Here is a 22,514-nt window from a genome sequence, read left to right as displayed (position 1 = left end):
AGACACAGAATCTGAAGCAGGCTCCAGGCTCTGAGCTGTCAGCACAGAGCCCGATGCAGGGCTTGAACCCACAAACTGAGAGATCATGACCTGAGCCAAAGTCAGATGCTTAACCGAGTGAGCCACCCAGGTGCCCCAACATTACTTTAGAGCTATCTACACACCAAACTAATGAGTGCATGTATAACTGGTGAAATTTGTATACACTCTATGGACTGGACCAATGTCAGCTCCCGGGTTTGATGGAGTAGGACAGTTACCCAAGAGGCCAACTTCCGAGGGGAAGTTGGGTGAAGGGTGGGGGAGCGCCCCGCCCCCACCCCGTACTTTATGTGCCACTTCCTGTGAATCTAATTATTTTAAAATAAAGAGTGTATTTATTGGTGATGAGAACATTTAAGGTCTACTCTCTTTCAAAATAAAAAGTTTAAAAAGTCAGGCTCAACCCCAGCATGACCAGTCATAGCAGTCAGGTAGCGCCGTCTTGGCATATGTTTTGAGATATGTTTGACATTTTCACTGTCGCTGCTCCCTTGTAAATGGACAGAGTACATGGAAACTTCAATGAAGCGGTTTCCAATTCTGTGTATGCACAGAGAAACGAATGGTATTTGTTCTCTGTGTTGTCAGAGCCTTAATCTTATTTCACCTGCTTTTGTTTTCCATTTTGACAGAGCTGTGCTTGTGGCTGGGTCATCTTACCCCACCCTCCTACCCTCCACGATGGTGTTGATGGTGTATGCTTTAAAAAGTTGTTTCTCTCACTTTCTCTCTCATAGACACTTGTGTTCATAGCCCCAAATAAAAATGCTTGTATCCTTCCTTCTGCCTGCCCCACTCTGTCTCCATTTTGGGGATGGGACTTAAAGCCTTCGGGCATCTTCAGTGTAACTTATTTAACTTACTCATTTTATGTTCCAAGCTTTATTGTAGCATCCTAAGATTGAGCATTTAGCCACTTAGGAAGGAGTGTCTTGAGATTCTAAGCAGCTAAGAAATCCTAGGGCTTTCTCTTGTATCTTTCCCATGGTGAGTGACCTTGTGTATTCAGGGGAAAAGAGAGGGAGAGAAATAGAGAAACATTAATTGCACAGACCTATTCCTTAGAAAGCCTGAGTGGCCATTTAGCCTCCTCCCCAGGGATTAAAAACAAAAAAACAAAAACAAAAACAAAAAACCAACCCAAACTTGGCCATTACTAATAAAGTTAAATAATACAAAACGCCAACACAACAGTACTTTTAAATAGTGACAGAGACGTGTCATTCAACTTTTGGCATGACATTGAAGCCGTGAGACCTCCTGTTTACGTTTTATTGGAACAAATCGCTTCCCCTTAGACTCCCATAAAGACTCAAAGCTGATGACAAAAGCCAGTCATTTCCGACTCAGGGAGAGGGGACACAGAGACTTCTAAGTTCCCTTATATTCGCAGAAGGGCAAAATCCATCCCTTTAACTGGGCCCCTTGTTCTCCATCTACACAATTCTTAGGGCTTTGGCTTCAACTGTGATCACTCTATTTCACAGTAAGAAGCAGCCATGGGGAGACATACCTATTCATCTCGGGAGAGAAGATATTTTGTTGTATTTCTGATATAGCGCCTTGAATTCTTGAAGGAAAAAAAAAATCAGAGAGAATGACGTCAGTGCCAGGAGGCTGATGCTAAAGTTGAAGGTCTAGCTCCTAAGGCTGGCTTGGAAAAGGCTTACAGATCCCTTCTCAGCCTTCTGGCTAAGATCAAGTGGAAAGGCTTACAGACCCAAGCCGCAGAGTGGGGGTGGGGTGGGGTGGGGGGGTATCTTAAAAACACTGCAGATGGCTTTTCTCTTTTCCCTTCTTGAAGGGTCATTCCTAAATGAAGGAAATCAGCCACACCCTGAATCATACACCGTTCCTCCTCTCGGCTTGTACGTTCAGCCTTTTTCAATGAGTTAAAGCTTGAGGGGAGATGCTACTAGGTATTTTCTGAAACTGATGCCTCCTGGCTTTGCTACCAAGGATGGCTTGCTCCTGCCCTTGGCTTTGTTTGCTCTGGGTAGCTTCTCTTTTACAGATTGTTGCCTTTCTCATGATCCCTCCCCCCACCACCCAGAGGTCTCTTCCGAGGCTGACTCCACTCTGAACAGATGAACTCAGTGTGTGCTGGGGAGTAGGGCCGGGTATCCACGTGCCTGCCAGTCTATCTCCGATGACCTGTGGTCGTAATGTGGTTTTCGATCACCAAGCCTCTTCAGAATGCCCTGGTTTTCCATGGTGATTCTCACTAGCTCCCGGTTTCTTGTTTCTCTGTTTAAGCTGAAGCACACAAAATCCTGAGACAGTTGAAGAATAAACTTCCCCTCTTGGAGGAAGTCGTGATGTCATAAACCCAGGCCAGCTAAGCTCAGGGAACAGACTGTCCTGTTGAACTCTGAGGTCCCCATACACCTGTTGAAATAGACTACACTCTGGGGCATGTACACAGCTTGTACCAGCAGTTTTTCAACCCTGACGTCTACTAGAAGATTCTACTTTACTGGTCTGGGGCGCAGCTTGGACCCTGCCATTTGGGAAAAGCACCCCAGGAACTGTTAGGTGAAACCAGGACTGAGAATGTCTGGTTTATATCATGTGGGAAGGTCTTGCTTATGGATACATCACAAAAGGACAGTGACAAGTTTGCTTCACTTCTTCTCAGATTTCAACAATTTCGGATATACAAGGATACATACACACACCCCAAATTCTTTCCATTGCATACACTTCTTTTGTTGCCCTGGCTACACTGATTATTTACATAAATGTCTCCCCTAACAGGTCTTGAGTTCTTTGAGGTCAGGAAATATACATATATGTATCTCATTTCATCCCCCTTCATAGCACTTAGCACACAGTAGTTGCTCAGGAAATATTTGAGGAACCGATCCTTAAGAACGCTATGTCAGAGTCCCAGCAATGGTCACCATTTGACAAACGTATGCAGTATTTTCTTGTGACAAACTCTGAATAGGACTCTAAAAAGTCTCTTAGGTGCAATCAAAGTTAGGAGTCTTTAATGCCAGAAGAAGTTCCCCATTTTGAGTAGTTTTTATTCTCCTTAGTCTGATCTCTCTGGCTTACCCATCAAGATACCTTCCTTCGAGTACTACTCCTGCTCAGGAGAACCCCGCACTAAAATTCAACGAGGGGCGAGTCAATTCCGAAAAAGGGGGAAAGAACACTACCTCTTGGAAAAATATTCGTTCCAGCAATCCACCTTGGCAGGGCCACGATGGGCGTTTGCGATTTTCTGACACAGTTGCTTGTTTTCGTATTCGATTTTGTCGATTCGGTTTTGTTCGCCCTGGGAAGAAGCCACACCCCGCCATGGTGACCTCATCCATCACCCTGGCATCCCCCTCCTCTGGGATGGTGGGGAAGGGCAAGTCCAAGGCCACAGTGGAGACTGGGATCTGAGCGTAGGAAACCGGTGGTGTGCAAGGGAAGGGGAGTAGTACCAAATCTCTGGGTTAGGTGGGTACTTAGAAGGCTCTGGGAAACTGAACCTCTTCAGGACATAGATAAAAATCAGGGGCGCCTGGGTGGCTTAGTCGGTTAAGCGTCCGACTTTCGCTTAGGTCATGATCTCGTGGTTTGTGGGTTCGAGCCCCGCGTCGGGCTCTGTGCTGACTGCCAGCTCAGAGCCTGGAGCCTGTTTCAGAGTCTGTGTCTCCCTCTCTCTCTGACCCTCCCCTGCTCACGCTGTGTCTCTCTCTCTCCCCTAGAAATAAATGAAAAATATTAAAAAAAAAAAATCAGTAAAGCACACCGGCAAATGGCGAGAACAAATACCTGGAGTTTGCTCAGTTTTAAAATGTGATGTGTGTGCGCCACGGGGGGTTTGGTATCAACAGCAGGCTTCACTAGAGGATAAAAGAGAGCCGCGTTACGACACAGGAGTCCCCTTAGCCACCTCGGAAAACCTGCTCACGTTCTAAACAACTGTCCGACTAATAAACATCACGATTTTGAATTCCGATGTTACTCAGGTTCAGGAATTTTAGGTTAGTTTGATGTCCCAAGTGGACATCTTTGACGAGTTTTTAGCAGACGTGAAAGAATGTGAGGACTCGAACAAGTAAAACAGAAGAGATAATGTTCTTTGCACCCAATGAAAGAGCCTCTCCCATCCCCTCCTGATACAACTAGCCTGTTGGGAGCCAGAGTCCCACCCTCTCTCTACCTTTCTTTGGCTTTAAAGAGTTTAAATGAACATTTCCGTCCACTGGGCTCCTGGGGGAAGAGAAATTTTGTCACTGACTCTAATGTCTTCTTGACCCAACCCAGCAGAGAAGGTCACATCATTGTGAAGCCCTGTACTGGTCTGGTTTACTGTCCATATCTCTAATCTTTCAAAACCCCTAATGCCAGTGTCCTGCCCCAAGGGCCCACATACCTATTTGTATTCTATTCTTGTGACATATGTAGTGGCCAAAGTCCAGTTTCTTCCTGAAGGTTGTGCTCTGCCTGTGATTAGAGACGATTACGGGGTAGGCTAGATAATCCAGGGAATTGTTCATCTTCTCTTCCTAGTCTCACTTCAGAAATGAGGCACTCAGGCTCCTCTGTGAGGTCCTCAGCTGTCCCCATGACACGTTGTCATAGTTACCAGTTATGACATCAGGGGAAGGTCTTGGGAAGGAAGAGGAGGAGGAGCCGAGCATTCCTGGCCATCCCTGGGCTTCTGCTTGAAGGCTCATCTAGGTCCAAGTCAAGATGAGGGGGCAGACTCAGAAGCCCTCCCACCTGCCTGGCACGCAGATGCCGCCAGCAACACAGGAAAAGGTGTGCTGTGCTGGGAGGGGTGGGAAGGCGCGGGGTGTGCGTGTGTGTGTTGGGGGGGGGGGATGGAGGGATCTAGCCTTCCTTACATATGTAGTATCTTGGGGTCTAAGCTAATTTACCTCCACTGTGATGGATCCCCTGGAGGCGTGAGACCATAAGCTTCTGGGGGAAGGTGAAAGATGACCTTAATGATAATCTCATCCCATTTCTTTCGCAGAAGAGGAAACTGAAGTCCAGAGTCACACCCTGCTCTGCTGGTCACGAACCAAGTTAGTGGCAGGGCTGGGCTCCAGATGAGGTTTCCTGAATTCCCAGGATGTTTGTTTTTTGGAGGGGCAGGGGTGGGTATGGGGTATCTGCCATCGCAGTGGGGGAGGACAGAGACTGTCTTCTGCTCTTAGTGGGATCTCAGTAAGTGAGGAGCAGTCAACATTGGGCCGGGCAGCTGCTCTTGGACCGGCTGCAAAGGAGCCCGGTGCATCTCCATGCTAGCACAGGTGTAGTAGCACCTAGTAGGTGCTCATCACATTGGCTGAAATAGAGGGAGAACACCTACTGAGTGCTCACTGTACAGTGCTGAGTGCTTTCCTTGAACGTCATATTTAATCTTTCAAACAACCCTAGGAATGAGGTTCAAATGGTGTGGAAATGTTGGGGTTCCGAGCAAACAATCAAGAAAGAATTCTTGAGATGTCTTTGTGGCAAAAAGGTGGTTTTCTTAAAATACGAGGACAGGACCGGTGGTGAGAAAGAAGGGCGCTGGGGTTGTGAGCAGTGGCTGAATATATGCTTTCAAGTCTGGAGGGGCTCAGGGATAGAGCAAGTTGTAAGGAATTTTGGAAACAAGATTTCCAGGACCCCGAGGGGATTAGCTATTGGTAGGAAAAAGTCATTTATTACTGTTCAGTAAAAACTCAGTCAGGAGCCCTTTCAGATGTATATCTGGGGGGCCATATGCCTGGAGGATGATTGCTAACATATATCTTAGGAGGTAGAGATAAAGGAAGTTTCCAAAGGAATTTCTATTTGTTTAAAGTAGACTCACAGGATTCTGGGGCGGGGGTGGGGGCGCAGCTAATGTTAAGCCAAAATTCCCTTTTGCCCTTAGCAAAGTATCAACACTGAGACAGCTGAGCTCAGGACTCATCAATGGGCTGTGAGTAGCAAGGAAATTTAATTGTTTCTTTTGCCTTTGTTTCCCCCATCAGCAGTATCCCTTTTTTATCTTTTTTTTTTTTTTTTTTTTTTTTTTAAGCAAACAGTTTTTTTGAGACCAGGGTCCCAATGCCAGGTCTGGCTGCGCAGAACCCGAGCTTTTAGGCATGGTGCTGGCTCTCATCAACTGTTGGGAGAAATGTGCCTCAGACCTGTGCTTCTCAAACTTTAACCTTCGTAGGGATCGCGGAGAGGGGGCTGTGAAAGGCACATTCTTATTCAGCAGGTGTGGGCGGGGGCGGAGACTTGGCCTTTCTGACACGCTTCCTGGGCGATGTCACTGCTGCTGGTCCCGCAGCGCAGCGGGCAGCCAGAGGTCACAAGCCGAACCCGGGTGTCCCGGTAATCCTGGAAAAACTAAGCGACGCCGGTGGTGTCACTAGGACCCTGGTCAGTAGGGCCATTTATTGCGCCCTGAGTTTAATTCAATGAAGTTACTGCACTTCTCAGTTTATAATGGTACAGAAAGGGCCGCGGGTGGGCCGAAGACTCCTCCCTGCCCACACGGGGCGCGCCATTTCCGGGGGGCCCATGCCTGGGGGCCCCCGAGCGTCCGCGCGACCCCAGCGGCGCGCCTTCTCGCGGGGAGCGCGGCGCGTGGGCCGCCCGCGCTCCGCCTTTTCCCGCGCCCCCGGCGGGCCCGCCTCCGGGGCGGGACGGGGCGGGTCCCGGCTGGCGAGCCCCCGCCCAGCTGACCCGGCGGCTCTCCCCTCGCAGGCTGCTGCCCCGGCGTGCTGGGCCCGGCCTGCGCCATGTCGGGCCCGTTCGAGCTTTCGGTGCAAGATCTCAACGACCTGCTCTCGGACGGCAGCGGCTGCTACAGCCTGCCGAGCCAGCCGTGCAACGAGGTCACCCCCAGGATCTACGTGGGCAACGCGTGAGTCGCCACTGGGGCGCCCCGCCCACCCGAAAGCCGGGGTGGGGGCGTCGCGGGCGCGGGGAGAGGGGGGTGCGGGGCGTGGTCGCCGTCCTGGAGTCCAGAGGGGGCCGGGCAGGGGCTGGAGTCGCCTCCCGCCCCCGCGCGTGGGGGCGGAGGGGCTAGACCCCGCCCCGGCCCCGCGCGGTCCTCCCCCTCGCGGGGGCCACGGAGCCCGGGGCGCTCGGCCCGCCCGGCGTCCGGCCCGGCCCGCAGCCGCTACCCACTAGGGGCTCGGCTTTGGGCGGGGTCGGGCTACCAGGATCACTAAACAGGTGGCCCTGTGTCACCCGGCCGGTGTCCGTCCCGCGCGTCATGTGACAGCTGCCTGGTTCTGCAGTGAGGTCACCGCGGAATGTCTGCCTTCGCTGCCATGGCAACGGGCTGACGTCACAAACCGGGCGTGGATCTTTCCCGGCTGGGCAGGCCCGATCAAGGAATCGGAATACTCCAAATGTGGGAGCCAGAGAGCTGGGCTGGGGTTTCCTCGCTCCTTTTCCTGCCTTGCAGATAGGGTTGGATTAACCAACGCCCTGAGCTCTGTGGGCCGGGGTCTGCGTGTTGGAAACCCAGAACTAACTCTCTTCTCTCCTTTAACCGGGATGGGGGGCGGAGGGGGGGGGGGAATGGTGGCCGGGAGTGGTTGAGGGATTGTGAGGACAGGGTCAACGCCTTGTTCATGTCTGTATCAGGACCTGCTGTTTACCCTAAGGAGTGCCACAAAAATGGGGGTCATCGTGGGGCTAAAAGGGGTCCATAAGGCAGGTCCCACCTTCACGGGGGACAGTCTCCATCATTCCATCCATTCATTCACCACCTTGAGCACCTCCTGTGTGTCAGGCACTGTACAGTGCACATTCCTAGCGATAGTAATGATAATGGTAAATTTGTTGAGTGTCAAGGAATAGAGAAGGGAGGTGAGTGGGAGTTCACCTTCAGAGTTGTTTATTTTAATCAACTGCTGCCTTACAGTACAACCGTGTGTAGCCTTGTGAGCAGAGACAAACAGTCCCAGAGCCTCCGCGAGAGGGCTCAGTAATTGCAGAGTTCTGAAGATAGCCCCCTGTCCAGCCACGCAAGCAGCAAGTGGCTTTGGCACCCTTGGGACCTGCTGGCCTTGGGCAGTTTGGCACATTCGGCCGCCAACACTTCGCAAGTGAAAACTGAGGTTGTGAATGTCTGGTGCTGACGGCCACTGCAGAAAACATACCCCCTGCTCAGTGAATGAACCTGGCTTTGACTTGGCTGCAGGTGTGAGGGGTGCTGCCCGCACATTGGGATCCCCATTACCCAGATCAGGGTTCACAGGGCAGAAAGGATCCTGGAGAAGCCTTGTTTTCTAGAACTCGGGATTTGCAGTTGGTGTGGACGTGACAGGCAGAGTGAGGGAGGACAGAACAGGGCTGGCGTCAGGTCTCCTCCCAGCTCCGGCGCCAGGCAGCCCATGTGAGCACAAGCGCATCCTTCTACTGTTCTGTTGGGCCCGAGTTTAAGCCGAGTCCTTGCTTCCTCATAGGCCGCTATGACTGGCAAACGGGATCCTGTAGGAGATGGCATTTTGTAAAGTGTCAACTGCTGTCTGAATTGGGATGTTGTTGTGAGATGAAATAAAGGAGCCCTTTGACTATTCAGATCAAATGTTTTATAACCCCCAGAGTTCTGTTGGTGCCACTTGGTCCCCAAGTGCTTACTCACCCAAGAGAGCTTCAGAAACGCCGTTCGTTAGTGGGATGTGGCGGAAAGGGTCCCCCTGGGGGATGGGAGGGGCTGCTGCGCTTTATAATCCAAGGAAGGGGGCCACCTAGGTTGTGCCGATTTCCTTTCTTTTCACTGATTCACTGCAGACTCATTCAGCACCTACTATGTGCCAGGTGCCACAGCAGGTGCTAGGCAGGCAGACCTGCAGCAGACATGGTTTTTCCCTCCAGGAGCTCACAGCCTGCCCATCAAGACAAATAAACACAGTCAGGCATTAGAAGAGCACTGTCCACAGCGTCAGGCTCTGTCTACACAACAGCGCATTGAACACTCACGACAACACCCCAGAGGTAGTAGCTACTGTTATCATCCCCATTATACAGGCAGGGAAACTGGAGTTGCCAGAACCTTAAGTGGCTTGCTCAAGGTTACCTGGCTGGTAAGTCTCAGGGTTGGACTCAGACCCAAGCAGCCTGGCTTCTAGAGCCCGTTTTTAAGCCACTAGGCACTACCACTAGCACAGTGCAGAAAGCACGATGACAGATGGAATGGAGGGGTTACCAGGACATACTGCAGAGGGTGGTGAAAAACAAGAGGGTGTGTGTCCATGGAGAAGCCGGAGCACGGCATTCCAGAGGGCGGACACCATGGGTATGGAACCACCCAGTCTATTTGGGGAAGCCGCTGGTAATTAGATATGGCTGGCGTGAGGGGGGTGGGTCATGAGACAGGAGAGGCTGGCAGGGGCCGAGCACAGAGGGTTCCTGGCGTTGCCAAGACCCTTAGAATCTTCTCTGTCTTCCTCCCCCTGGGGCTGCCCCTTGGTCACTTCATCATTCCCTGCTGCCCTCTTCTGTCCAGGTCTGTGGCTCAGGACATCCCCAAGCTGCAGAAGCTAGGCATCACCCACGTTCTGAATGCTGCCGAGGGCAGGTCCTTCATGCACGTCAACACCAATGCCAACTTCTACAAGGACTCCGGCATCACCTATCTGGGCATCAAGGCCAATGACACGCAGGAGTTCAACCTCAGCGCCTACTTTGAAAGGGCTGCAGACTTCATTGACCAGGCCTTGGCTCACAAGAACGGTAAGGCACCTGCCGCCCAGGGAACAGGGCAAGGCAGCTTTGACTGGATTTTTGTTCTGGAAAAGAGGCTTCCTCTTGGAACCTATCAAGTGGCCCTGCATGACACAAGATGTAAAATTCTTTCCCCCAGTGGCAGCCCCGGAGTCCTCGTGTTTGAGTTGACTTGGGCCGAGAGCTCATTTCCAGCCACTTCCCACCGTGCCCCCCAGTTCTTCAAATAGCTTCAGTAATAACACTTTCTCTTCCACGGGAAGAAGTCCTAAGGTGAGGGAGTTCTGGGGGTGGTTGGTTCAGCAGCTCAGTGGTGGCATCAGGATGCGGTATTTCCCCTGTCTTTCTCCTGCCGCCAATGCTGGGCACTCCCCTAAGCGGTCCCAAGATGGCGGCGGCAGACCCAGTCACGACATCCCAGCAGGACAAAGTGCAGCAAAAGATGAGGCCGCCAGCTCTTTCTCGTGTGTTTTCTTTCTTTCTTTCTTCTTTTTTTTTTAATGTAATTAAATTTTTATTATTTTTTTTTACAAAGTTTATTGTCAAATTAGTTTCCACATAACACCCAGTGCTCATCCCCACAAGTGTCCTCCTCCATGCCCCTCCCCCCTCCCCCCCACATCCATCAGTCCTCAGTTTTTGTCAGCATTGGTTTGCCTCTCTCCCTTTCCCCCACCATTTCCCCCCTTCCTCTCCCCCTTGTTCCTCAGTTAAGTTCCTCCTAATCCTCCTATACATGCAAACATATGATATTTGTCCTTCTCTGCCTGACTTATTTCGCTCAGCATAACACCCTCAAGGTCCATCCATGTTGCTACACATGGCCAGATTTCATTGTTTCTCATTGCCATGTAGTACTCCATTGTATAGATAAACCACATCTTCTTGATCATTCATCCGTTGATGGACACTTAGGCTCTTTCCATGTTTTAGCTATTGTGGAGAGTGCTGCTATGAACATTGGGGTACACGTGCTCCTATGCATCAGCATTTCTGTATCCCTTGGGTAAATTCCTAGCAGTGCTATTGCTGGGTCATAGGGGAGTTCTATTGTTAGTTTCCTGAGGAACCTCCACACTGTTTTCCAGAGGGGCTGTATCTTTCTTCTTCTTTTTTTTAAAGAGTAAGTCGAACAGTCCTCAGAAACCCCTTGGTAGGGTTCCCCTCGCATCTCACTGGCTGGACTTGGCTCACAAGAATGCCGGGCCAGAGGAATGGGGGCAGCCATGACTGGCTTAGCCTGGCACTCAGGAGGCTATGGCCCACAGGCCACATCTTCCAGCCACTTTCCAAATGCTCCCAAACTGTAGGCTGGAGCAGAATGGGTGAGGAATTGACAGTCAGGCTGAGTGTCCCCGGGGTACTCCTGGAAGGCAGAAGGCAGACATCCGCTGAGCAGGCTGGGCCACTTGCCCTTCCTGTGTTTAGCTCAACTCGCTTCTCTCAGCATCTGCCTTTTACCTTCCAGCTGCTTCCCCCAGCCCCCTCCTCCCCCTCCCCACAACCCTCTCAGGGGAAGCCCCCCTGCCATTAAGGCATGGTCAGCCTTGTCCCCCCGCTTCTAGGCATCTCTGCTACACGGTGCCTCTCGCACCCTGCAGCCTCCTACTAGAATGATTCTCAGTGGACAGTTTGTACCAGATGCTGATTATCGCATGTCTGGGGCTCAGGAGGGAGATTTTCTCCCCCAGGACACCTGCAGACTTCACTGTCAGGCCCTTCGTGCCACGTCATGGTCTGTGTGTCCACCGCAACCCCACTACATGAGTTCTGGTGGGGTGGTGACGAGGGGCACAGTTAAGGGCCTGCGTCTTGCTCTTCTATATCTGGATTGGTCATCCGCACAGGGAACTTAGAGCTTTCCGACTGTGTTTCCTCTTTCCATACAACTAGGAACATGTCTTGCCTTTTTTGTGACCTCCTGCCTTAGCAGGAGCCCACGTGAGCCAAGTCTGGAAAGTTCTCTCCGCCTCTCCTGTCCTATCCGCTGGCAAACCCCACTTTGTGTCTCAGCACTGGGCACAGTGTTCTCTCTTCCATGAAGCCTGCCCTTGGGCTGTGTCGGCTGGGTCCCCCTGTCTGTCTCTCCAGCACCTGATGAAGCATTGGGCACGTAGCAGACACGCTGCACATAATTGCCGAGTGAGTGACCAAAACGAATTCCAAGGATTCTGATGATTCTGGGGTTGACTGGCCAAGTGAGTCAACAGGAGCGCCCTGGCCTCCAGCAGTGTGCAGGGCTCGAGGGAGCCAGATGCCTGGTACTTTGGAGACGTGGGAACAGCCAGGAGTGCTCAGAGGAGGAAGCAGTCGTTTCCAGCCAGGAAGATCAAGGGGGCTTTATGGAGGGGGGTGGGGCCTGGAAGGATTGGAGTCGAACCTTCCCCTTCCCTATCAGTTCTGTGCACCTTGGGCTTCTGAGTCTGTTCTAGATGGTGAGGGAGCCACTCTGCAGCTGGTGCCGTTGCCAGGGCCAGTGCATAGGGGGACCCACTCTGTGGACTTGGAGCATACCGGCCGGACGTGAATGGGCAGGAAAGTGGAGGGCTCCCCCTTCCTGCTTGGGAGGCACTGGGAAGATAGAGTCATGTTTTACGGGTAGGGTGATGGGAACAGAAGAGACTCTGTTCGACTCTGGGCCAGCCGGTTTCCTTCAAAGTAATGGCAATCTGGATGTTTTGGTGGATAATCATTTACTTGGCTAGTCAGCAAACATTTATTGACCACCAAGTGTATACTAGAGATGGTAGGGCCTCCCAAAATCAATACCCCACAGTCCTTGCCCTCAAGGAATTCACAGCCTGGCAGAGGAGGGGAGATCTGTGCATGGCCAACAGTGGCATAGCCGGGTTGCTGTAGCAAAAGATACTCCTGGTGCCTGCCTGTAGTTATTTATTGGGTGTTTACATGTGCCAGGCTCTAGCCTAAGGGCTTATAATTTTTTTTTTTTTTTTTTACAAATAGTTTATTGTCAAATTAGTTTCTACATAACACTCAGTGCTCATCCCCAAAGTGCCCTCCTCCATGCCCATCCCCCCCTCCCCCCCACATCCATCAGTCCTCAGTTTTTGTCAGCATTCAAGAGTCTCTCATGGTTTGCCTCTCTCCCTTTCCCCCACCATTTCCGCCCTTCTTCTCCCGCTTGTTCCTCCATCAAGTTCCTCCTAATCCTCCTATACGTACAAACATATGATATTTGTCCTTCTCTGCCTGACTTATTTCGCTCAGCATAACACCCTCAAGGTCCATCCATGTTGGTACACATGGCCAGATTTCATTCTTTCTCATTGCCATGTAGTATTCCATGGTATAGATAAACCACATCTTCTTGATCCATTCATTTGTTGATGGACACTTAGGCTCTTTCCATGTTTTAGCTATTGTGGAGAGTGCTGCTATGAACATTGGGGTACATGTGCTCCCATGCCTCAGCATTTCTGTATCCCTTGGGTAAATTCCTAGCAGTGCTATTGCTGGGTCATAAGGGAGTTCTATTGTTAGTTTCCTGAGGAACCTCCACACTGTTTTCCAGAGGGGCTGCACCAGTTTACATTCCCACCAACAGTGTAGGAGGGTGCCCGTTTCTCCACATCCTCACCAGCATCTAGAGTTCTCTGATTTGCTCATTCTAGCCACTCTGACTGGCGTGAGGTGGTATCTCAGTGTGGTTTTGATTTGTATTTCCCTGATGAGGAGGGATGCTGAGCATCGTTTCATGTGTCTGTTGGCCATCTGGATGTCCTCTTTGGAGAAGTGTCTGTTCATATCTTCTGCCCATTTCTTCACTGGGTTGTTTGTTTTTCGGGCGTGTAGTTTGGTGAGTTCCTTATAGATTCTGGATATTAACCCTTTATCTGATATGTCATTTGCAACTATCTTTTCCCATTCCGTTGGTTGCCTATTAATTTTCTGGGTTGTTTCCTTGGCTGTGCAGAAGCTTTTAATCTTGATGAGGTCCCAACAGTTTATTTTTGCTCTTGATTCCCTTGCTTTTGGGGATGTGTCAAGTAAGAAGTTGCTGCGGTGGAGGTCAAGTAGGTTGTTTCCTGCTTTCTCCTCTAGGGTGTTGATAGTTTCCTGTCTCACGTTCAGGTCCTTTATCCATTTTGAGTTGATTTTTGTGCATGGTGTGAGAAAATGATCTAGTTTCATTCTTCTGCATGTTGCTGTCCAGTTCTCCCAACACCATCTGTTATCTGTTTTTTTAAATGTTTATTCGTTTTTGAGAAACAGAGTATGAGCAGGGGAGGGGCAGAGAGAGAGGGAGAGACAGGATCTGAAGCAGGTCCAGGCTCTGAGCTGTCAGCACAGAGCCCGACACGGGGCCCAAAGTCACAAACCGCGAGATCATGACTTTAGCTGAAGTCGGACACTTAACCGACTGAGCCACCGAGGCGCCCCTGTAGCCTAAGGGCTTTATACGTCGTTTCCTTCAGTCCCCTAACAACGTCGTGCAATGGGTGCCACCAACACAGATGAGGAAATTGAGGCATTGTGGAGTTACGTGTGTCCTAGCGTTAATAACGAGTGTACTGGCCAGAAAAACAGAACCAATAGAATAAATTGGTATTATTTATTTCAAGGGATTGGATCCCAAATCTTAAGCTTACTGTAGGGTGGCTGCCAGGCTGGAAACTTGGGCAGGCCCTCTTTGTTACAGTCTTTATTTTATTATTATTTTTTTTGTAAATGTTTTATTTATTTTTAGGAGAGAGAGAGAGAGACAGCGTGAGCAGGGGAGGGTCAGAGAGAGAGGGAGTCACAGACTGAAACAGGCTCCAGGCTCTGAGCTGGCAGTCAGCACAGAGCCCGACACGGGGCCCGAACCCACGAACCGCGAGATCATGACCTAAGCGAAAGTCGGACACTTAACTGACTAAGCCACCCAGGCACCCCTCTTTGTTAGTCTTGGGGCAGAACTTCTTCTCGGGGAAGCCTCACGTTTGCCTCTTAAGATCTTTAACTGATTAGATGAGGCCCATCCTCATTACCAAGGGTAATCTCCCTTACTGAAAGTCAACTGATAGTAGGTGTTAATTACATCCACCACATACCTTCTAGACCAGTGTTTGACCAAGCAATTGGGCATCATAGACAAGCCAAGATGACACATGTAACCATCCCAACCAGCAAGTTAAAATTGAAACCCAGATTCACATGACTTCAAAGGTTGGGGCTCTAAATTTCTATGCTGACAAAGGAAATACTTAAACTGGGGTTTTAAGGGATGAGTGGGGAGTTTGCCAGGTAGCCAAGAGGGAGAACATGTTCCAGGCAGAAGGAGTGATGTGCAGAGGCCCAGAGGTGGGGAAGGGCAGGGAAAGGTAGCAAGGCTGTATGCACTTGGCCTTATAAGGTGAACCGTAGAGACTAGAAGCCCCCCAAATGGGGACAGGTCCTGGTGGTATTTTAGAAAGCCCTTCCAGCTGCTGGGTGGAGTGTGGGTTAGTGGTCGTGAGGGTACAGTGAGAGTTTGGTTTGGAGGTGCGGAGGTGAAGGCGACGAGGACCTGAACTAATGCTCTGTGTGTGTGGGGGGGGGTTGGGGGGGTGGCAGAGAAAGGCCAAGGCTTGTGGCTCCTGGGGACCCCCCCCCCGTGGAAATGTGCTGCAGTTTGGCAATGATGCTTTCTTTCACCAAATGCTGGGGGTGCCACTGGGAGCAAGCAGATGGACTACCCTGGCCTCGTGAACCTTCCCCACTTCAGGGGAAGCTGAAAGCAAACAAGTAGAAAAGATTTCTGGCCTGTTTTCCAGAGTGGGGGGACCTAGAGTGGGGAGGCAGAGATTAGGGAGGAGGGCTGGGAGGGGGTTTGTGACTTTACAGAGGGCGGGTGGGAGAGTGAACACGGTGGGTGGGGGGAGGTGTTGTAGGCTGAGAAGGCGGCTGGAGTGGAGGGACAGAGGGAGAGCAAGAGATGACATCAGATGTGGGGGGCCAGCTTGAGTAGGGCCTCGTAGGCCTCTTGAGGGGCTGTGAGAGGGTGTCTTTGTTGGTGTGGTTCTTTATTATTTTTAAGTTTATTTATGTTGAGAGAGAGAGCTCATGCACATGTGTGCACAAGCTGGGGAGGGGCAGACAGCGGGGCGGGGGAGGAGAGAATCCCAAGCAGGCTCTGTACTGTCAGTGCAGAGCTGGACTCACGTGGGGCTTGAACCCACAAGCCAAACCGTGAAATCATGACCAGAGCCAGAATGAAGAGTTAGATGCTCAACCGACTGAGCCACTCAAGTGCCCTGGGTGTGTTTTGAGTTTCTGTCTTTGTGTTTATATTTGACATGCATGTTCCTTTTATTTTTGAAACCACTCGGTTGAGGTATAATTGACATTCAATAAATCACACGTATTTAAAGCCTGTAATTTGAAGTTTTGGCATAATGTATATACTTGTGAAGCCATCCCCGCAAACAAGGTAGTGAGCACATCCATCACTCTCCCTCCCCTTCCCCCCCCCCCCCCCCCCCCCCCCCCCCCCCCCCCCCCCCCCCCCCCCCGCCCCGGAGTTTCCTCACCTGCCTTTGTGACCTCTCCGCTCAGCCCCTCTCCACCTTCCAACCACTGGTCTGCTTTCTGTCACCAGACGTGAGTATACATTTTGTAGGCTCCTGTATAAATGGAATTCTATGTACGCTTTTTTGGCCTGGCCTCTTTCAACTCCTCATAATTGTTGGGAATCCCATCCATGTTGCTGCAAGTATCATAATTCATTTCTTGTTAATGCTGAGTAGTCTTCCCACCTGTGGGTGCATTGGTTTGTCCCTTCACCTGTTGATGGGCATTGGGGTTGTCTCCGTGTTCTGCTGTTGATTGAAATATAAATTCCATGTGGAGAAGTACCCGTATCCCAGGTGTGTGGATCAGTGCGCTACACACACCCCCATACCAGCCCCCAGATCAAAAACCAGAACACCACCTGCACCCTAGAAAGTCCACCTCATGTTGCCCCCCAGTCTCCCCGTCACCACCATCCAGACCTCTAACGGCATAGAGCAGCTTTGCCTCCTCTCCTGTTCCATGGCATCCTAGATACCCTCTGTGTGTTTCATCTGCATCGTTTGGGGTGATTTGTGTACACTGTTCGTTCTTACTGCTTCTCTCTTCTGCCGTTGGTGGGCTTCTGGGAGTTGCCTGCTGGGGTTATGATGCAGAGCGGCGCCCTGTGCATATGCGGGTGCGTGTCACATGTGCATGTTCTTGCCGGGCCGCAGGGGCTGCGTGTGTCCAGCCTGAGTGAATGTGCCCCGCAGCGTGCCGTGCTCCTGTGCGGCCCCCTCCCAGCCACAGGTCGAGGCCTGGCTGCTACACAGCCTCACCGACACTTGGTGTTGTCCGTCTTTTGCACTGAGTCATTCTGGTGCGTACACAATGGCTTCTTACTGTACTTTCCATTTGCATTTCCCTGGAAGAGTCCTTTTGGTTTTGGTGTTTCATTTTTTTAAATACTTGTTTATTTATCTTGAGACAGAGCACAAGCAAGGGAGGGGCAGAGAGAGGGAGAGAGAGAATCCCAAGCAGGCTCTGTGCTGTCAGCGCAGGGCCCGACAGGGGGCTCCATCTTAAGAATCGTGAGATCAGGGGCGCCTGGGTGGCTCAATCGGTTAAGCGTCTGACCTTGGCTCCGGTTACGATCTCATGGTTCATGGGTGCGGGCCCCATGTCCTGATTCAGAGCCTGATTTGGATTCTGTCTCCCTCTTGCTCTGCCCCGACCCCACTCACACTCTGTCTCTCTCTCTCTCTCAAAATTAAATAAACATTAAAAAAAAAAAGAATCTTAAGGTCTCGAGATCATAACTTGAGCTTCCGAAATCCAGAGTCAGACGCTGTAACCGACTGAGCCACCTAGGCGCCCCCACAAGATTTTGGCGACAGTCTGCTGTGATTGGCCGGCCCCAGCTGCCCCTCCCCTGCTCACGTGTCCCTGTTTCTTACAGGTCGCGTACTTGTCCACTGCCGGGAAGGCTACAGCCGCTCCCCGACCCTAGTTATCGCGTACCTCATGATGCGCCAGAAGATGGATGTCAAGTCTGCCCTGAGCATCGTGAGGCAGAACCGTGAGATCGGCCCCAACGACGGTTTCCTGGCCCAGCTGTGCCAGCTCAATGACAGACTAGTCAAGGAGGGGAAGTTGAAACTCTAGGGCCCTCCCGCTGCCCCTTCTCTAGAGGCAGACAGGGGAGCCCCTGGGTGAGGCGTCCCAAGCCACCATGTTTAGGAAACACAGTGTACCCTGCTCCCAGCATCACCAGGCACTTGCCCACCAGTCTCCCAACACAGCCCTGGGCCACTTTCCCCCTGGGGAGCGTATAAAGAAGCTTACGAAGGAGGGCATCCTTGTTCCCTGGTGTGTTCTGTGCCTGCAGTTTATAATGTCCCCTCCCCGAGGCGGGGGCGCAGAGGGAGGAAGGCCTGTGGCATGTGTACTTCTCCTGGATGACCGAAGGCAGGAGGTCCGCGCAAAGTATAAGGCTTGAGACGCCCACCGGGGTCCCTCCTACCCTCCGTTGCCCCCCTCCCCTGCTCCCTGCCTCCCACCCCTGGGTCCTCTCCTGAGTGAGGGACCTTAGCACCTCGAGCCCTATAAGGGAACTATGCAAACGCAGGCCCCTTCTCCACCCTCCCCCGTGCCCGTCTCTCCCTGCCCCCCCCCAGCCGACCATCCACACCTTGCTCATGGGCAGAGGCGCATCGTGAGGTCTGAAGCCGGCCTGGAGACACCATCGGTTGTCAGCGGGCGGACATTCCCACGAAGAGACTGCATTTTAATTATTTCCTTAGGATTAAAGATGCCTGAACAAAGAGGCCCCTCAGATGGGCAGACAGCCTCCCCTAAAGTCAGTAGTTTTTAAGATGCGAGGCTTTGGAAAGGCTTGCATTCAGGACCCACTGCTTTGGAATAGTCCCCCGCCCTGGACTGCTCTCGGTCGGTCGCTGGGTCTATTAGAAGAGCGATGCCTTGGGCATGGTTTTTATCTTATTTTATTTTATTATTTTTATTTTATTATTTTTAGAAAACAGAGTGTTGATGTTCCAGCCTATTTCAAAACCCCACCGTGGGAAGAATAGCAAAGGGTTTGCCCTGAATGGCAGCGTTGGCGGCTCCAGCCACTCGTGCTAACTGCCTTTTTGTCTGTGTGGCTGTTCCAAGGACAGAAGGAGGAAGTGGTGGGCCGATTACCCTGTGCGTGTGTGGGCATGTGTGTGGGGGTGTCTCAGAGCACAGGCGGAGGCCGGCCCAGCCGCTTCTCATCCTTCCCCACTTCTAGAGGGTCCTTAATGGTCCTGAGGTGCCAGGAACAGCCCCCGGGACCCCCAGGAGCAAAAATGACTCAGCCCAGCAGAAATGAAACACCGTGGCACGTTCAAATGGAGCTTTGGCTGCGAGAGAACAAACAACAAACAGGAACGGCCTCTTTGTAGGACTTTGTAGGGATGATGGCGGAACGTTCTGGCTCTTCCACGCGTGCGCACACCTGTCAGATTATAGTTTTGTTTTGGACGCCGTCTTGTTAGGACTTTCAGTGACTGTCACCAAGGAAAGTGAGGCATTCCTGTCTCTTCTGGTTCCCTACCAGCTGAGAGGTGGCCCCCATCTCCACCCCCAGCCCCTAGCACGCAGAGGTCTATACAAGTTCGTGGAATTAAACTTTTTTTTTTTTTGAGCACCAGATGTATGCAGGGTGTTCTGGTGGGCGTAGCAAGCTCCCAGAAGCCCGAAGGGAAAAATCCAGGGCTTTTGTTGAGTAGTTAAAATTCAGTTTTACAGTTGAATTCCGGCAGCGTTAAGCTGTCGACATAGGGAATGTGCCTTTTTCAGAGACAGACAAAGAGAGACGAGGTCAGACCAGGAGAAGCAGGGCCTCATGGGTGTCATGACCTCTAGTGCTGCATGGTCCCTTTTCTCTGTGACCACAGTCACCCTGGACAAACTAGGGTCTGTCGTCTTTTCCAGATACCGGACTGTTCACACAGACCCACCCAAGTGAACGGCCGTCCTCTCTAACCTGTGTACCTCACTTCACAGTTTCCTGAGAACTGTCCATGTAATCTAACTTGATCCTCTCGATAACCCCATCAAGTTGGTAGAGCTTCTTCATGGATGGTTACCTTTTAAGAAAAAGGAGCTGGGTTCAGACTGATGGAGGGCATGGCCCCTAGGCCGTCCCAGGCTCTAAGGCAGAGCCAAGGTGAGACTGCAGGTTTGCTGCTCCCTGAAGCTGAATTCTTTGCCTCATGCTACACTCCCCCTCCAGACAAGAGCCCCCTGGGAATGTCCAGGTGCCCTGAACCTGCCCTTGACCCAGGCTGTGTGCACAAGAGTCAGTTAGTGCTCCGGTCGGAGTACACTGATTCAAGCTGTCTGAGTGCGGGTGGGAGGGGTTGGGGTACAAATCCATCCCTGCTCCAGGAAAAGGAAGTAAAAAAGTGTGGGACCCCGATCTGGTTAGAACGTGTGGCTCTTTTTCTGGGAAACGTGAAGCATCCCTAAGTTGGAGCTTCCTGCTCTGCTTCTGGAAGAGGCTCTGGGGCTGGGGGGCCAGGGCTCCCCCTCCCCCTCTTAGACAAGGGTCACCCCGCACCTGCAGGGCAGCCACAGCTCCTTGGACTGGTTAACCAGACCTCTTGAAGGCCTTTCGGTTGGGGCACAAGGGAGAAAAGGCCATCGAGAGAATTACTGCCTTTACTCTGGGGCTACTTCTATCCTGAGAACTTGGGATTTCTCGGTGGTCTTTAGTCCCAGAAACTCTGCATTTGCTTCATGAGATTTAGCTCCTAATTTTTGAGTAAACTAAAATTCTATTGTGTAAGAGCCAGCATATGCCCAGCTGTGAGTGGAAGCTGCTTCTGGACAGCTTTCTACCCCTGGGAAATGATGGAATAGGAACTCAGGGTGCCCTTACCCTCTCCCCTGACCTGATCCCTTTCTCCGACTAGCAGACCCTCACTTAGGTCAAATTAGAGCACCAAATGGTTTTCTCAAATCTAAAGCAGTACACGTTCCACAGGCTGGTCTGTATCCCTGCCACTCCGAGTTATCTGGAGAGCAGAAATCACCCACCTGTCAAACAAGGGGCCTCATCTGGAAGACCTCTGAAGTCCCTTTGGCTCTGACATTGTCGGGTTCTCGGAGAATTCCCACCTGGAAGTTATCACCACCTGGAAATGAGAGGCTATGTAATAATCTGACGACCAGCAGGTGGCACTGTGTTCCGCCCATGGTGATGGTTGGTTTGAAAAGGAAAGTTGGTGCCTTTCGTGTCACAAGTTAATGTTAAGATGCTAATGTTTTAATTAAAATAAGCACTGATCTTATAATATGAAGATACGAGCTTTCCTCACAGGAAATTTTCTGTCATAAAACCGGCGTCAAGAATCACTGAGGAGCCAATAGTGTTGGTCTTTCCAAGTCAAGATTTTATCCTGATTGGAAAAGAAACCCTCTCCGGTTGAGAGAGCAGATCCGTCGGAAGCTTAACTTACTTCCTGTCAGCTTTTAGGGCAATTCGATTGTGACAGCATGAATTTTCTGGGGAGAAAAGGGGAAGGTATTAAATTGGTTTTAAAGGAAAATAAGCTTAACGTCTGTTGTATCACAAATCAGTGTTAAAACACTAACTGTAACCAAAATAAACATCTTACATTACATAGAAATGGTCTGTTTGTCCTTCTTACCACAGCTGATTTTCTTCCCTGCTCTTCTGCTTGCTTTTTCTCTTTTCAAAAGAAGCATCATCTAAAAATCAGCCCTCCTGAACTAGTTCTTTTTTTTAATGTTTATTTATTTTTGAGAGAGAGCGAGACAGAGTGTGAGATGAGAAGGGACAGAGAGAGAGAGGAAGACACAGATCTGAAGCAGGTGCTAGCAGTTCAGAGCCAGACATGGGGCTTGAACCCACGAACTGCAAGATCATGACCTGAGCTGAAGTCCGGTGCTTAACCGACTGAGCCACCCAGGTGCCCCTGAACTAGTTCTAATTTCCATAATGATTATATTTAGCAGTAGATATTTATTTATTTATAAGTGTTTATTTATTTTTAAATACTTATTTATTTTGAGAGAGAGAGAGAGAATGAGCAGGGTGGAGGGGCAGAGAGAGAGGGAAAGAAAGAATCCCAAGCAGGTTCGGCATTGTCTGCAAAGAGCCCAAACCGTTGCGAGATCGTGACCTGAGATGAAATCAAGAGTTGGATGCTCCAGGGTGCCTGGGTGGCTCAGTCAGTTAAGCATTTGACTTCGGCTCAGGTCATGAGCTCCCGGTTCGTGGGTTCGAGCCCTGCATCGGGCTCCTGTGCTGAGAGCTCAGAGCCTGGAGCCTGCTTTAGATTATGTGTCTCCCTCTCTCTCTGCTCCTCCCCTGCTTGTGCTCTTACTGTTTCTCTTTCTCAAAAATAAATAAACATTAAAAAAAAAAAGTTGGACACTCAACTGACTGAGCCGCCCAGGCGCCCTCTGCAGTAGATATTTATTAAGCATCTTCCCTATACCAGAAATTTCCTGTGATAGGAATAATCTTTTTTATTTAATTTCTAAGAATCGCAGCTGTTGCGAGGGATAATTGACTGGAACATTCTTGAATAGAGTGGCCCAACCTAAATGAGGGAGGTAGATCTGTTTCCAAGAAAGTAGGAGATGGGGGCTGGAGGTGGGGGGAGGGGACAGTCATAAGGTGGCCTGCTGTGAAGATGATTAGGTGGCATTTTAGGGTTTGGGTGGTCCTGCAAAGGGGCAGTCCCCAAACATGGCCTTGTCCCCAGATGCCTTGTACTTCACCATTAGCATTTATCTCCCTTATGATAAGC

General features: G+C 50.9%; 2 protein-coding genes across 4 annotated transcripts; one reads left to right on the top strand and one right to left on the bottom strand.

The window, feature by feature from the left end:
* Positions 1 to 905: 905 nt before the first annotated feature.
* CFAP97D1 (CFAP97 domain containing 1) lies at positions 906 to 4,617 on the bottom strand. Of its 2 annotated transcripts, XM_039220925.1 has the most exons (6): positions 4,418 to 4,617; positions 3,814 to 3,884; positions 3,207 to 3,325; positions 2,175 to 2,298; positions 1,556 to 1,612; positions 976 to 1,038 (listed from the first exon to the last, which is right to left on the bottom strand). In XM_039220925.1, the coding sequence occupies exons 1-5, from the start codon at positions 4,539 to 4,541 to the stop codon at positions 1,556 to 1,558; spliced, it is 495 nt and encodes a 164-aa protein (XP_039076856.1). In that variant the 5' UTR covers positions 4,542 to 4,617; the 3' UTR covers positions 976 to 1,038. The 2 variants fall into 2 exon arrangements, with proteins under 2 accessions (XP_039076857.1, XP_039076856.1); XM_039220926.1 differs by lacking the exon at positions 2,175 to 2,298 and having other exon boundaries at positions 906 to 1,038.
* Positions 4,618 to 4,671: 54 nt separating this feature from the next.
* On the top strand, positions 4,672 to 21,365 carry DUSP3 (dual specificity phosphatase 3). Of its 2 annotated transcripts, XM_039220924.1 has the most exons (6): positions 4,796 to 4,806; positions 5,024 to 5,075; positions 5,915 to 5,962; positions 6,739 to 6,898; positions 9,497 to 9,723; positions 17,648 to 21,365. In XM_039220924.1, the coding sequence occupies exons 3-6, from the start codon at positions 5,956 to 5,958 to the stop codon at positions 17,851 to 17,853; spliced, it is 600 nt and encodes a 199-aa protein (XP_039076855.1). In that variant the 5' UTR covers positions 4,796 to 4,806; positions 5,024 to 5,075; positions 5,915 to 5,955; the 3' UTR covers positions 17,854 to 21,365. The 2 variants fall into 2 exon arrangements, with proteins under 2 accessions (XP_039076854.1, XP_039076855.1); XM_039220923.1 differs by lacking the exon at positions 5,915 to 5,962 and having other exon boundaries at positions 4,672 to 4,806.
* The last annotated feature ends 1,149 nt before the right edge of the window (positions 21,366 to 22,514 follow it).

This window comes from Hyaena hyaena, unplaced genomic scaffold (genome assembly GCF_003009895.1).
Source record: "Hyaena hyaena isolate Hyena2069 unplaced genomic scaffold, ASM300989v1 scaffold_925, whole genome shotgun sequence".
NCBI classification, from domain to species: domain Eukaryota; kingdom Metazoa; phylum Chordata; class Mammalia; order Carnivora; family Hyaenidae; genus Hyaena; species Hyaena hyaena.
The sequence above is the reverse complement of the archived record's forward strand: the minus strand, read 5'-3'. Positions and strand labels throughout refer to the sequence as shown.

Excerpts from the sequence above, each read along its gene's own strand:
- CFAP97D1 (XM_039220925.1), bottom strand. The coding sequence starts at position 4,541 with ATGAACAATTCCCTGGATTATCTAGCCTACCCCGTAATCGTCTCTAAT. Across the intron at positions 2,299-3,206 it reads AACGAATATTTTTCCAAGAG|CTTAAACAGAGAAACAAGAA; the intron begins GTAGTGTTCTTT and ends TGTGTGCTTCAG. Across the intron at positions 1,613-2,174 it reads CATCGGAGATAGACTGGCAG|AATTCAAGGCGCTATATCAG; the intron begins GCACGTGGATAC and ends TTTTCCTTCAAG.
- DUSP3 (XM_039220923.1), top strand. The coding sequence starts at position 4,738 with ATGAGGGGGCAGACTCAGAAGCCCTCCCACCTGCCTGGCACGCAGATG. Across the intron at positions 4,807-5,023 it reads CGCCAGCAACACAGGAAAAG|AAGAGGAAACTGAAGTCCAG; the intron begins GTGTGCTGTGCT and ends TTTCTTTCGCAG. Across the intron at positions 5,076-6,738 it reads CTCTGCTGGTCACGAACCAA|GCTGCTGCCCCGGCGTGCTG; the intron begins GTTAGTGGCAGG and ends CTCCCCTCGCAG.